Source organism: Phodopus roborovskii, unplaced genomic scaffold (assembly GCF_943737965.1).
Source record: "Phodopus roborovskii unplaced genomic scaffold, PHOROB, whole genome shotgun sequence".
NCBI lineage: Eukaryota > Metazoa > Chordata > Mammalia > Rodentia > Cricetidae > Phodopus > Phodopus roborovskii.
Window position 1 is genome coordinate 69,504 of NW_026125218.1, and position 14,636 is coordinate 84,139.

General features: G+C 37.9%; 1 protein-coding gene across 1 annotated transcript in view; it reads left to right on the forward strand.

Annotated features, from left to right (window-relative positions):
* The window catches only part of LOC127227038 (E3 ubiquitin-protein ligase HECW1-like), a 90,981-nt gene that overhangs the window by 54,931 nt on the left and 21,414 nt on the right, over positions 1-14,636 (forward strand). Inside the window, 5 exon segments of the mRNA XM_051191274.1 lie at positions 4,118-4,201; positions 4,546-4,655; positions 6,436-6,556; positions 7,290-7,403; positions 8,444-8,596. Of these exon segments, the coding sequence (XP_051047231.1) occupies positions 4,118-4,201; positions 4,546-4,655; positions 6,436-6,556; positions 7,290-7,403; positions 8,444-8,596 (582 nt within the window).

Genomic DNA, 14,636 nt, shown 5'->3' on the forward strand with positions numbered 1-14,636 from the left:
TGTAGAAGTTTTAACTTGAATCCTGAAAAGGAAGGGCCCAGTGTTCTGGAAAATTTCTCAAAGAAGACAGCCCTATCCAGTTATATAGTGTTAAACTTGTTTGGAGGAAAAAAGGAAGGAAACCAGATAGTTTTCACTAAAGGTTGTTTCTAGGAAGCATCATCTAAATTATTTTTTGTTTTGAATTATACTTGTTTAGTGATAAAACAATTAGGTAGCAACTCTCAAGAATAATCAAACACAAAGTATTATATGTAAGCTATTTCAATCCTATTATGTATGTCACATGTAATATTTTTAGTTTTGAGATTATAATATAATTACATCATTTCCCTCTTCCTTTTCCCTCCCTCCAAACTCACTAATATACCTCTTCTTTCTCTTTTGGGTTCATGGCCTTATTTTTTCATTATTTGCTGTTAAATACATATATGTATATACATACATATTCATAAATACATACTGTCCAGCCTGTATAATATTACTTGTATGTGACTTCATTTTTATTAACATGGTCTTATCTTACCAGAAAATGCCTGGGTATCTTGCTCCCTCAGCAGCTACATGGCATCTGTCTGGGGGCTCCTCTCTGCATCCCCTCCCCAGAATTCTCCTCATCTGGTAGCCCGGCCCATATTTCCTGCCTGGCTATTGGTCAATCAGAGTGTTTTATCCATCAGCCAATAGGAGAAACATATATACAGAAGGACTTCCCCCATCAAATAATCAACCACAAATGTGTTGTCTTTGTACATAGCAACTAAACATTCATTTCAGAGTTATCTAACAAAATTGTAGTATTCTCTATCAGAAATTCTATTATCTGGTTTGAAAAGGCTTAAAGCTATATATTCAGGCATTGTCATTCTGCACACTTAGCATTGTTAGAATCATGTTAGGAGTTGAGTTATCTTTAGAAAAAATCTGTCTCACTGAGTAGGATGAAAAGTGAAACATGGAAATGAACTCTTAATAACAATACAAGATAAAAAGATAAGCTAGATCAGAGTCAATATACAGTAATAATTAATAGTGGCAGGCACATTTTGCAGAACACAACTTTTATTTGTGGATAGGAGTTCATTCCAGATAAGATGGATTCTTTCTACAGCTTGCTATTTTTCTTCTGCTCTTGCACAGGTAGGGTAAATCCTAAAATATGGGCAGTGTCCTCTAAGCCAGTGGTTTTCAAACTGTAAAAACATTAATCAATTGCTTGGAGATCTTGTCATAATGCAGAATTAGATTCATAGCTTAACTTCCAATATTTGTTTTTACTTAAAAAGTTATGTGCTGCAAAAATAAAAAAATCATAAATGTACACTTATACACCAACTTATGCATATTGGTAGATAGCTAATAGTATTCTTCCTTACGACTTTTTCAAGCATCTTACTGTTATTTTAGCCTCCTTCTGTATTTATCTACCTCCCCCTTCCCTGAGCCTTCTTGTCCTTCCCATTTCCCCCCCATTAGATCATTTTGTTTTTCCCCTCTCTGTTGTTCACTCCCACCCCAGGTCCTTTTTCCTTCCCTGGTTTCTGCAGTTACTACAGACGTATGTACTCCCATCTAAAGATCTAGGCTCGGAACCTCAGATGAGAAAGAACAGGCATCATTTGTCTTTCTGGCTCTGGGTTACTTCACTCAACATGATCTTTTCTAGTTCCAACCATTTACCTGAGATTCTCATGCTTTCACTTTTCTTTAAAGCTGAATAGTATTCCATAGTGTGTAATTGCCACACTTTCATTATCCATTCATCAGTTAAATGAATGACATTGGGCTGTTCCCACTTTCTAAATATTGTGAATGGGCAGAAATGAAGCTGAGGAGTAGGGTGTTCAGCCCTTTGGCCACAGGCCAAGCATGGTATAACTGGGTCATATGGTGAACTTGTTTTTAACTTTCTGAGAATTCTCCACATAATTTCCAGAGTGGCTAGACCAATTTACAAGCCACCAACAGTGGATACAAGTATCCTTTCCCCCATAGTATCTCCCTCATTTATTGTCAATTGCTTTCTTGATCTGTACCATTCTGACTGGGGTAAGATGAAATCTCAAAGGCATTTCCCTAATTGCTAGGATGGTGAACCTTTTTTAGAGGTATTCTTTATCCTTTGTCTTTATCCTATATACCATATACTATATTCTTTATCTTTATCCTTTATCATATATCTTTGTAATTTTGAGAATTCTTTGTTCATGTCACAGGCCCATTTTTAATGGGTAATGGGTTTTTTTAACTGTTTAAGTACTTTATTTTTTATAATATTGAACCTCTGTAAGATATATAACTGTTCTCTCCCATTCTGTGAGCTTTCTCTTCACCCCAGTGATTATCCCAGAACCATTTCCCCCTTGTTGAGCAGGTCCAATTGTAAGTCCAACTACATAACTCTTGATTACCACCAAGATATGAATGGCCCATGACCTTCTTGGGGTTATAATGCCATGCTGGTCTTTGTTGTAGTTCACAGGCATCATAACTGGGTAGGGCTGTTGGTTGCTTTCTTCCTTTGGAACCTTGCATGGTACTTTCTGGTACCATGGAAGCTATCCCTCAGGGAGAAAGCTTTCAGATCAGATCTATCTCAAGGCCCTAGGGTCCACATTTTAGAAGTACATGTGGTATCTTTAAAGATTGGGGCTTACCTTCCATCTCTGCAGGACAACCAAGGGCAGTAGCAATCACCTTTGCTTTGGGATTCTCTTGGACAGTCCTGACCAGCAACTCAAAAGAGGGCTTCTATGCCTGTTTTAGATGGCCTTTGGCTCTTGAGGGAACATTGTCAGCACAAATGAGAAAATTCCCATTTGAACTGTATATCCATTTTTATACACTGACTTACTTACATGTATTATAGGTATTTTGGAGTAGATAGTTAAGGAGATAGGCTTCCGTCACTCCCTGAAAAGTATGTAGACCAGCCTGTTTTCTTTTCCAAAACCCAGTTAGAGAAGCCACTGTGAACAGCCCTCAGCTTTTGCTTATAGCAATCAATGCAGTGATACTTTATCTCTATAGAGGATGGACATTAAGGCATGTCCCTGTCCAGCAACATTTTGCATATTTTAGTAGAAACCCCTTATCTTAAAAAATATATCCGTTCTACAATAATAGTTAAAGAAAAAAGTCTTCAATTTTAGAAGGAGTGGAGCCATAGGAAGTGGAGAGTGGTGGAAATGATATAAATACGGTACTTATATATGAAATTCTCAACAAAAAATAAAGAAGTGAAATTGAAAGCTTAAATAAAATGCCCATATATATGAAGTCACTGTCGGGGAGAAAATAATGTTGCTTTGGCAATATTCCCTACTGGGGCAAACTGAGTGAAGTTTATAGAAGATCTCTTTGTGTTTCTATTTTATTTTATATCAAAATAAAATTTTATATCAAAAAGTTAAATATTTAAAAATAAAATCAATCCTTAAATTTTCCCCAAATTTAACTGTGAAAAACAAAAGTTAACTCATTCGAAGCATGCATATATAGAATAAAGGCTGAGAGTAGTAGTGTTGGTATTTTCAGGGAAGCAAATTGAGAAATCAATTTGAGCAAAATAAATACTTCTTACCTATAGACTTACTTGAATAATTTTCCAAATTAGAGTTGGAGATCAAAATGGGTAACTTGAGTAACCAAAGATAGAATGAGCTCTATGCTTTGATTAAACCTGGATACTCTTCTCACTCAAAAGGCTAGGCTCCCTCTGTTTCCCGTGTGCCATTACATATTTTCTGTCAGGTACAAGATTTCTCTAGAGACAGCCTTCATTTTGTTCTCTTGTGCCTTCCAATATACCTTTAGCCAAGAGAGGTCTTTTCACAGCTCCAGCTGGCCTTACTGTGCTCTTGTCTATCTCAATCAGACTCTGACTTTACTGTGCTCCTCAACTTCTGACTCTGTGTGAGTCTCAGAAAAGCCACCACTTATAAAGCATCCTGAGAATTCTGACAACCTTTGAGCATGATGAAATGCACCAGATGTCAGAGAATGCTGTTAGCCATTTGCAAAGGGGGATAAAAATAAATCTAAAAGTACTTATTTATTCACTCCTTAGCTTTTGAGTTGATATGTAATTCTCATTTCTTTTCAACTTTGATTCTAGGGAGAAAATCCATTATATTCGGACAGAGGGTAATCATGGGCTTGAGAAATTGTCCTGTGATGCAGATCTAGTCATTTTGTTGAGGTAAGGGGCTGGACCTGAGACCTTGAAAAGCTACAATAGAGCATGGGTGGAGAGCTTAGAGAAGGGTTTGGAGCTACCCTGAAAAAGTTGAGAATCAAACACTTTCCATTTGTTCTAGAAGATCTTAGAAGTAGAGCTTCTGTCCTTGATCAACAGACCTTGCTATGCATCCTTCTCTCTAGATTTGGGGACTGTAAAGTTATTGATGGAGATTTTTGTCATAAGGTTAAGCGAGGATTAAAGAACCAGAGAATTTGCAAATGGCAGCTCTAACTGCTCTTACACAATCGTGCATACTTTTTCATGGGGTAAACAACTAACTTTCCTCTTTCAAACCTTTACAGTCTCTTTGAAGAAGAGATTATGTCTTATGTCCCCTTGCAATCTGCCTTCCACCCTGGGTATAGCTTCTCTCCACGCTGTTCACCCTGTTCCTCACCCCAGAACTCCCCAGGTAACTTGAAATTCTGGTCTGGTGTCACCTAAGTGGTCATATGTGTTTTCATCGGCTGAAAGGAAATTCAAAATAGCTCTCTCTCTCTCTCTCTCTCTCTCTCTCTCTCTCTCTGTGTGTGTGTGTGTGTGTGTGTGTGTGTGTGTGTGTGTGTGTGTGTGTGTGTTTTCTTCGTCCTTTTAAATTGTCTAAATTAAAATCAGGTATTAACAAACTGCTGCCTGTTTCTATAGTTTCCCCTAAGCTACAATGGGACTTGTTTATGTTTCTAAATGATTGATAAAGAAGATGAGATAGAGCTGAATTGGTTAGCCCAGGCTAGCTTCAATCTCATGGGTATCTTGTTCTAGCCACCCAGATACAGACATTACAGGGGTATTTTATTATGCCCAACTGAAGCACTAAAATCAAATCAAACCTCAGTATTTCTAAGTAGTGATTCTAGGAGTCTTCCCATGTTTATTCATATTTGTATTTTCTGTGGGTGCTTTGATACTAACAGCAACAGAGATGAGCAATACTAGGAAAAAATAACTGTGTGGCCTGAAAAGCCTCAAATATTTACTCTATGGCCCTTTTCAGAGGTAAACCCCACCTTAACTTGTTATTGAATCGTGATGGCTGTTCCAAGCATTTCAAATGCATTTATTACAGGTGAAAGAAAGTTTGCACAGTAATTATGCTAACTATCTGATATTGTGAATCATACAGTGTGTCCAATGTTTTTCAGAGTTGTCTAACATTGTGGTCTCATAACTGGCCTTTCTAAGAATGTTGCTTTTACAAATAAATATGACAGAAGACTACTTGTGGCTATTTCAGAGACTATGGACATTCTGTTCTAACCCTAAACCCATATTCATTAAATGAATTTTTAATGAAACTCATGGAAGGCTTTTTTAAATCAAACACTCTAAACCAACTCAATCCAAAGACATATTAATTTGATATTTATATACTGAGGAATGACAGCAGGAAAATACTGAAGTCTTTATTTTCTGTAGTTGAATCTTTGTTTCTTTAAGAATTAAAAAAAAATCTGTACTTGAGCAATAACACTGTAATTCATAGTATGCAATTGTCTGCGATGTTGAGGTGGTATTCATTGGCATCACATGTCATGACAATGAGCACAGTACAACATGTGCAAGTGGTATGTTCAGACCAATGCTGCAGTGAGGGTCTGGAAAGCATGGGAGAGAACTGCAAGATGCACTAGAGATTTGTTTGGTTTTAAATTAACTTTTGGTTGTTACATGTTCAGAAAATATTTGACAGCTTTCACATTCAGTTACACAGTTTATGATATGTTGATCTAATATAAACAACTAAGTGTCTGAGCCCTAGTGTATAAGCATGTTTCTTTTCTTCCAGCATAAGTATCAATGCAGAAGCATGGGAAATATGCACACTAAGGGCCTATTGCCTCTTGCTGCCTTCAGTCATTTCTTATGACTGCTTACAAGGAAACTTTTTATTTAGTTTATTTTATGCTAATACTCTCAAATTATTCAAGGACTAAGCAAATCAAGGCAATTCCCATGGAAGGGCTTTTATACAAACACAACTTAAATAATTTAAGTGGAAGACATAAACGTTCCCATCATAATCCATTTTTCTTTTTACTATTTAACTTCAGTGTAATATAAAAGTAACTGAAAGTAACTTCTTAGATGCCCACAAAGGCTAGGAACATGCTTCGGTGGGTATTTATTCTACTGTCACTCTGTACATTCATTCTTGGTTGAAAAATTATGACATAGACTGTTTCTCTCTACAGGTTTACAGAGAGCCAGCGCAAGAGCCCCTTCACCATACCGAAGGGATTTTGAAGCTAAACTACGCAATTTCTACCGAAAACTGGAAGCCAAAGGATTTGGTCAGGGTCCTGGTAAAATTAAGTGAGTACCTAGTATTTGCCCCTAAATTAAGGGAGTAGCCTTACTCATCTGTTCACTTTTTGCAACATCAAATATTGGAGATACTAATATGGTAATACTGATAGCCTGAAAGAGAGGAATGGGAAAATTAGAAAGTTGGAAGAGAAAAAGGAAAGTGTTCAAGTAATTGGAAGAAAGGGAAAAGACAGGAAAGGGGAAGAAAAAGAAAAATAACTGTAAATTTAAGACAAAGAGGTACACGGCATCAACAATAGACTGTTTTAGAAAACAAAGACCCTTAAACAGAACTAAAATCCTCTACTTATCTCATGTCAGAGTAATCAAGGGAAATTTTAGTTCATTTCTCAGATTTGTGGACTCTCAGAAGCTTTGCAATGAGGTCCAAGTAGAAGAGGTGTTACCTGACCCCTGGGTTTATTATTTCAGTTGAAAAGCTGAGCTCAAACTTAAAATCCTAACTGAAGATACCTCCTAACCTAGAAGACATAATACCAGTTGACAGGAAAACGGTTTTAAATATATGTCCAATTATAAGCACACATGTGTTCTTTGTGTGCCAGTAATTTGAATGTGTCAAGCCCAGTGCCGGACTGATAGAACCCTACCTTGTCCTCTCCTCTCTCATTAGAGAAGCCAGTGAGTGAAGATGTAATATTGAGCACCCATGACTCGCATTCAGCAGTGCTCAGCACCCACTTCCTTGCTTCCATTCACCATCACCTTTCATTCTCAGGCTCATTATCCGCCGAGACCACTTGCTGGAGGGGACCTTCAATCAGGTGATGGCTTACTCCCGGAAGGAGCTCCAGAGAAACAAGCTCTACATCACCTTTGTTGGAGAGGAAGGGTGAGGCACCATCAGCTTCATACAGATAGATCAGTGTGGGGAAATCAAATCCCAGGAATGAGGGGGAATTTCTCTCAGGGAAGGATAGAGTAGCTATAAATACTGGCCTAATGTGACTCCGAGCATATCTTATCAGTAAGCTTTTCTATTCCCCCCGCCCCCGACATTCTCAAATCTTGCTCTTTAAAGAAAAAGAAGGAGAAAGAAAAGCAAATGTGAGTTATTGGCATGTCCCAGAGTCTGAAATCCCATGATCAAAGTATAGTACAAATTAAAATCCTCAAACACTGAACATTTTCTTTGTAGGTGTTGTAAATTCCTGGGTAGGGGGAACCTCTTTTTTCCAAAATACATATATCAAATTATATATTAAAGTTTGCAGATGCTTTTTGTGATTTCATGAATCACTTAAATGTGAAATGTAACTCCCTAGAAGGAAAAGGAAAATGTGCTTGTAAGCTTGTATACACACACACAAACACACACACACACACACACGTCCATAAATGCACATACTTTTGTAGGAAATGTTTCTATGTCCACAATAAGGTCTTGTTTGTAATGGTTCAGCTGTGTGTTTTGTCCTATAGATGACTTAAAGGGGAGAAAGTTTAAAGACAACTACCATAGCAGTTCATTCATAGACATTTGGTTTAAAAAAAAAAAAAAAAAAAAAAAAAAAAACCTCAAATCATGGCTCAGCAATAGTGGCCCACACCTTTAATTCCAGCACTTGGGAGGCAGAGGCAGGTTCAAGGCCAGCCTGATCTACAGAGCAAGTTCCAGGACAGCCAAGGCTACATAGAGAAATCCTGTCTCAAAAAACAAAAAACAAAAAAAAAAAAAAAAACAAGAATAAGAAAATATTTACTACACCTTCGTTTTCTACTATAAATTGATACTTCCACTTGGAGTTCACTATAAAGAGGAGAGGCTGCTTGCTTCCTGCTTCTCAGGTCCCATACCTGAAAGATCTTACTAGGATCTGGATAAGAAACTATCACAAAGGTGAACTTCCTGGACCTGTGTTTCCTTTGCAGCCTGGACTACAGTGGCCCTTCTCGAGAATTCTTCTTCCTTTTGTCTCAGGAGCTCTTCAACCCTTACTACGGACTCTTTGAGTATTCTGCAAACGACACTTACACAGTACAGATCAGCCCCATGTCTGCGTTTGTAGAAAACTATCTTGAATGGTAAGGCCTCTAATTTTCTCTTTCTTGTATTTAAAACTTGTTATATTTCTTAGTCAAAAGTCAGCATCATTTCTCTCGAGTAAGTATATTTGGAGCAGTTAACTAGTTGGATGATAAGAGTACATAATGGAACCACAGAATCAAGAATACGGAGGATATAAGATAAATTACTGACATTGTAACAACCATCAGTTGGGATCAGATAGAATAATTGCCTACTTAAAACACTCCTAGAAGACACAGATTACAAAATTTTAGAATTTCACTGAAATCACAAATGTGCCACTGAATGCATCTCAGAGCTGTTCGTGATTTTAAAATTCCCTTACCTTGAACCAGTATGCCTTTAACACTGGATTTGTACCTTACAGTAAATAAAGTTCCTCGGTCAGATGGCCATTATGCATCCTTATGATTTGAAAATTCAGTGTTATTTTCATTGGCTTCTCATGAGGAATTCTATTCCCAGTTATGCATATGTATGTGCAGCTCTGTGGACTCAGTCCTTCCTTCACGTGTTGTTATTGAAGCCTCCAGAAATCCATGTAGAACTCTTAGTCACGGATAATTTCCTGCTGCATCACCCCAGGCCTAATTTGAAAACCTCACTGGTGTCACAAGTTCTTTTGGGGATCTGCAGATGGCTAACACCATGCCTTTCTGAAGCAGATCTTTTGTACAATTATAGAAAGAATCTATTAAGAATTCCTAGCTGTATTCATTATTTTTCTCATTGTTATTACAAAACACCAGGTAAAACAACTTAAGAAGGAAAGAGGGTTTGTGCTCACAGCTGGATGATACATCCCATCTCAGGGAAGCATGGTGCAAGAGTGTGAGCCCTTTGGTCGTGTCTCTGCCATCAGGAAGCAGAGAAAGATAAACGCTTGTACTCTACTTGCTTCCTCCTCTCTAGTTAAGTTCAGCAACACTCACATTCAGATTGTGTCTTCCCAGCTCACTTACATCTCTCTAGGAATGCCCTACAGATAAGCTCAGAAGTCTGTCTGCCAGACCATTCAACCATTCAAACTCCTTCAAGCTTATCCTCAGGATTAGGAACACACGTCTACTCCTTGTCAATTAACACCCAAATATAACCCTTTTATATTCCTAATATATTTAATTTGCAATTTTTTTCATAAAATATTTCTTTTGTTTTCTTCTTTAGTGCTTTTTCTAGTTTTCTTTTATTGAAAATAGATTTTTTTCCTCATACAATATATTCTGATTATGGTTCCCCATTCTCCAACTCCTCTGAGATCCTGCCCCCACCATCCAAATCCACACTCTTTTTGTCTCTTGTTAGAAAACAGACACCTAAAGAATAACAATAAAATAAGATAAAAATAAGAAAAACCAACCAAAATTGGACAAAATAAACAAACAAGAAAAAGAGCCAAAGAAAAGCATGAAAAACACATAAGACCAGAGACAAACATATTCATAGACAAAGGAATCGCATGAAAACATAAAACCAAAAGCCATAATATATATGCAAAGTATCTATAAGGTTAAAAAAAGAAGAAGAAGAAATGTCCTCACAAAACATTGTGAGACAAAGAAACTCCAAAGATACTACTGAGTTCATTTTGTGCCCTTAAGAGTGGTTTGTATCCCTTGTGAGACTTTTTTGGCGATAAATAACTTATTTCTGAGTGGTTTTCAATTGGAGCTAACTTCTGCATTTGGGGTGTAAGCTTGTGTCCACTTCTCTTAGCACTAGGACCCCATCTGGCGCAGACCCATACAGGCTCCATGCATACATATGTATGTATACATGCATGTGTGTGTTTATATGCACAAATACATATCAATACAACCTGCCAAGTTCACCTTTGTAGTTTGTGTATAGTTTCAGGCTGACCACTATGCATTGGACAACTGATAAGGAAAGGAAGATCATCCCTAGGAAAAGATAATTCTTCTTTAGTTCTTCATTCTGTTAGTTCTTTATCTAGGGATGAGATCCCATGAATTTTCCCTTTCCATGTTAATGTATTTATTGATATTATCATTGCTCTGGTATTGTTTATGCAATCATTTCTAGGAGAGATTGATTCACACAGAAATAGCTGACATGAGCAAGTGGGAGCTCACAGACCCCAGTCTGACAGCTGGGGAACCAGCATAAGACTGAGCAAGGCCCCCTGAATGTGGGTGTCAGTTAGGAGGCCTGGGCAGTCTATGAGGTCTCTGGCAGAGGAACAGTATTTATCCCTAGTGCATGAATGGACTTTGGGAGCCCATTCCCTCTAAAGGGATACTCTCTCGGCCTAGATACATGGGGGGAGGGCCTAGGTCCTCCCCTAAATGATGTGACAGACCTTGATGATTCCCCCATGAGAGGCCTCACCTTCCCTGAGGAGTGGATGGGGGAGGTGGGATAGAGGGAATGGAAAGACAAGAAAGAGAGAGGGAACTGGAATTGGTATGTAAAATAAGATTGCTTTTAATTTAAATAAAAGTTATTTTTAAAAACAAAAATGTTCTTATGATTCTGTGACTTCCCTTGGTGTCTGTTGTAGTGTTTCTATTTTCATCTCTACTGTTATAATTTTGGATAATCTTTCTCTGTCTTCTAGATAATTTGACTAAAGGTTTGTAAATCTTGTCAGTTTTCTCAAAAAGCCAATTTCCTTCTTGATTTATGTCTTGACCCAGTTTTCACTCAGTAATGAGTTGTCCATCTGCCATCAGTTTGCATACTTTCTGATGTTTCTATTGTTGTTGCTATACAGCTTAACACATGGTACTCAGGAAAGATACAGGGAATTATTTCAACTTTCTTATACCTACTGAGACTTGCTTTGGGTTCCAATATCAATTTTGGAGGAAGTTCTATGGGCTGCTGAGAAGAAAGTATATTCTCTTTGTGTTTGGGTAGAACGTTCTATAGATGTCTGTTAGGTCCATTTGATTTATGACATTTTTTAACTCAAGAATTTCTCTATTTAGTTTTGTCAGAATGGCCTCCCTATTGAAGTCATCCACTATCACTGTGTTAAGGCCATTCATGTGATATTAGCTGTAGTAGATAGAGTCCCCTTTACAAATTTTGGTGTCCTTGTGTTTGGCACTTAAATGCTTGGAATTGCAAGGTCCTCTTGGTGGATTTTTTTTAAATGAGTATGTAGTGAGTGTCCTTTATCTCTCTCACTAGTTTGGTTTGAATCCTATTTTTTCCAGAATTAAAATGGGTATGCCTAATTGTTTCTTGGTTTCATTTGGTTTGGGTACCTTTTTCCATCCTTTTATCCTAAGTTGATGTCTACCTTTGATGATGATGTATGTTTCTTGGATTCAGTGGAAAGATGGATCCTGTTTCCTAATCCAAACTCTTGGTCTGTGTCTTTTTATTGATTTAATTGAGGCCATTAATATTAAGAGTTGTTACTAAGCAGTGTTTAATAATTCCTGATATTTTGTTCCTATGATATGTTTTTCCTCATCTTTTTATTAATTTTTCTGGGATTATTTATTCCTTCCTGTCTTCTTGATGTAGTTATCCTTCTCTTCATACTGAAGTTTTTCTTCTACAGCTTATAATTTGTCCTTATTATGAAATGTTTTTCTTTCTCTGATAATTGTGATTTTTAGTTTTGATGGTTTAGTCCTCTATAACTTGCTGAGCATCCCTTCAAGTCTTCCTGGCTTTCAGAGCCTCTGTTGAAAAGTCAAGTGTTATTCTAATGAATCTGCCTTTATATGTCACTTGGCCTTTTTCCCTTGAAGCTTTTAATATGATTTCTTAGTTCTGTACATCTACAGTTTTTATTACTATGTATCATGGGGAGTTTCTTTTCTGGTCCTATCTACCTGGTTTTCTGTATGCCTCCTCTCCTCTAATAGGCATCTCTTTCTTTAGATTAGAAAAATTTTGTTCTATGATTTTGTTAAAAATATTTTTCTGTGCCTTTGACCTGGGTTTCTTTTCCTTACTGTATACCCATTATTCATAGGTTTGATCTTTTCATGGTATCCCAGATTTCCTGGATGGTTTTAACTTAGACTTTTTTAGATTAAACATTTTCTTTGACAGAGCTATCCACTTTTTCTACATTGTCTTCAAGACCTGAAATTCTCTCTTCCATGTCTTTTAATCAGCTGTTGAGGCTCACCTATGAGCTTTTCGTTAGACTTTCTGGGTTTTTCATCCCGAGAGTGTAGCAGATTGAAATCATCCCTGAATTGTGCTTGTTTCTGTTCACTGTTATCAGACCCCAGGGTAGCTAGGTTTTAAGTACTAGGCTCCTTCTTGGGGAGGAGTGTTATGAAATGATGTCCTTTGGACATGACTTGTCCATTATACATACAAATTCACAGCAACTCTGGTTAACTGCCCAAGACTTGCATAAGATAAGCTCACTAGAAATTCTAGTGTAGAGATGGGATGTATTCCCAAGGCATAACCCCCCAAGCTGAGTAGCTGTTGGTAGTTGATTGCTTTTCTTTGAGGTGTTGCTCCATGAAGGATGCCACGAGCCCATAATCTCATAGTCATGTACACATGGACTCAGTGATTTTGTGTATACATGTATGTGTATAACAACAATTAATGGAAAAGAGGCCATGGATTTGAAAAACAGCAGGGGGCAGGTACATGGGAGAGTTTGGAGGGAGGAGAAAGGGAAGGGGGAAAATGATGCAATTATATTAAAGACCTCTTATTTTTCTTTTTAAAATTATTTCCTTCTTTGAAATTATGAGCTTGAAGGGGGATATTCTAGAAGGAGGAAGTGTGGGACACCCATGATTAAGATGCATTGTATGCATTTATGAAAGTTTCAAAGTATAAAAATAAGATAAACTGGTTTAACAACACAAAGATAGAAATGAGCCACTGACCTCTGGTAAACTTCCTTCCAGTGTTGACCCATTCCACCAGAAAAGTCAGTGTCAACAAGAGCCACATGTGGACTTTGAGGTTTGTCCTGTGGTAACAATTGGATTGTGAGTATCTTCCCAACACAGTGACTGCATTGCCTTAGACAAGGCGTTTCCCCCCTCTCCTTATTCAGGAGCTGGAGCGAGGCTTAACTTGGCTTCTTTCTCTTCAGCGCAACTCTTTTCTGTCCCTCTGTCCTTAGCAGCGGTCTGTTCTATCCTTCTGAGCGTTTCCAAAGGCCTTTCACATTTTCTTTAAGTCCACATTTTTCTTCTTCTGATACTTTTCTTTTATGATTCACACACTGATAATTCTAGTTCTCTGTCTTATCTAGAATTCAGTGGGCAGAGTTTTCTTTGGCTTTGATCAAGAAAGACTATGTTGGACCTTGGGTAACCTTAACAAAGCAGTTATGTGGGAAGCCATAGCCCCAAGATGGTGCCTGGCTAGATGCCAGGTAGTCCGAGCTTAAGTATAAACAAGCCTTATTTGGAAGTGCTTGTGGATCTGGTGCGCTTCCTCCTTCTATGGCCTATCCCGGATCGCCAGGTGGCATGAGCTGATTGGGCAGTGATCACACATTTAAGGGTTTGCTGGGGCTGGGGGAGGGAGAAGCTGATGTACAAGGTTCCTGAATAAACTGCTTGAAGAAGAGTCGTGGTCGTGTTTCCTTGCTGGCCGAGGTAGATACGACACAGTTACACTAGACTCATTACTTTTTTTTTTTTTCCTTAACCTGTTCTTGTGCCTTGTGACAAATGAACTGACACAAAACTCAGTTGCTTTTCCTGTGCCCATCAGTACTCAAGAGCCCTGGGTCCATTGTTTAGCAAAGGATGGATGACTGAGGGACCTCATCATATCCAGATGGAGTGGGTCTTTGTCTTACACAAAATGCCTGCAGCAAATGAATGCAGTGACACCTGCCTGAAGACCTGTCACTGTCATATTTTTAAGGCAGAAGGTCCAAGAAACCAAGACACCATAATTAGGATTCTCAAATCTGACCTATGAGCCTCTAACAGAAAGGGTGTGGCTGCTGCCCTCCATTATTTCTCACTTCATGAAAGTTCATCATGGATTCATATGGGCCAAAAGGAAGAGACTCATCATAGCCTGTATATCATTCATAAGTAAACAGGACTAATGGTT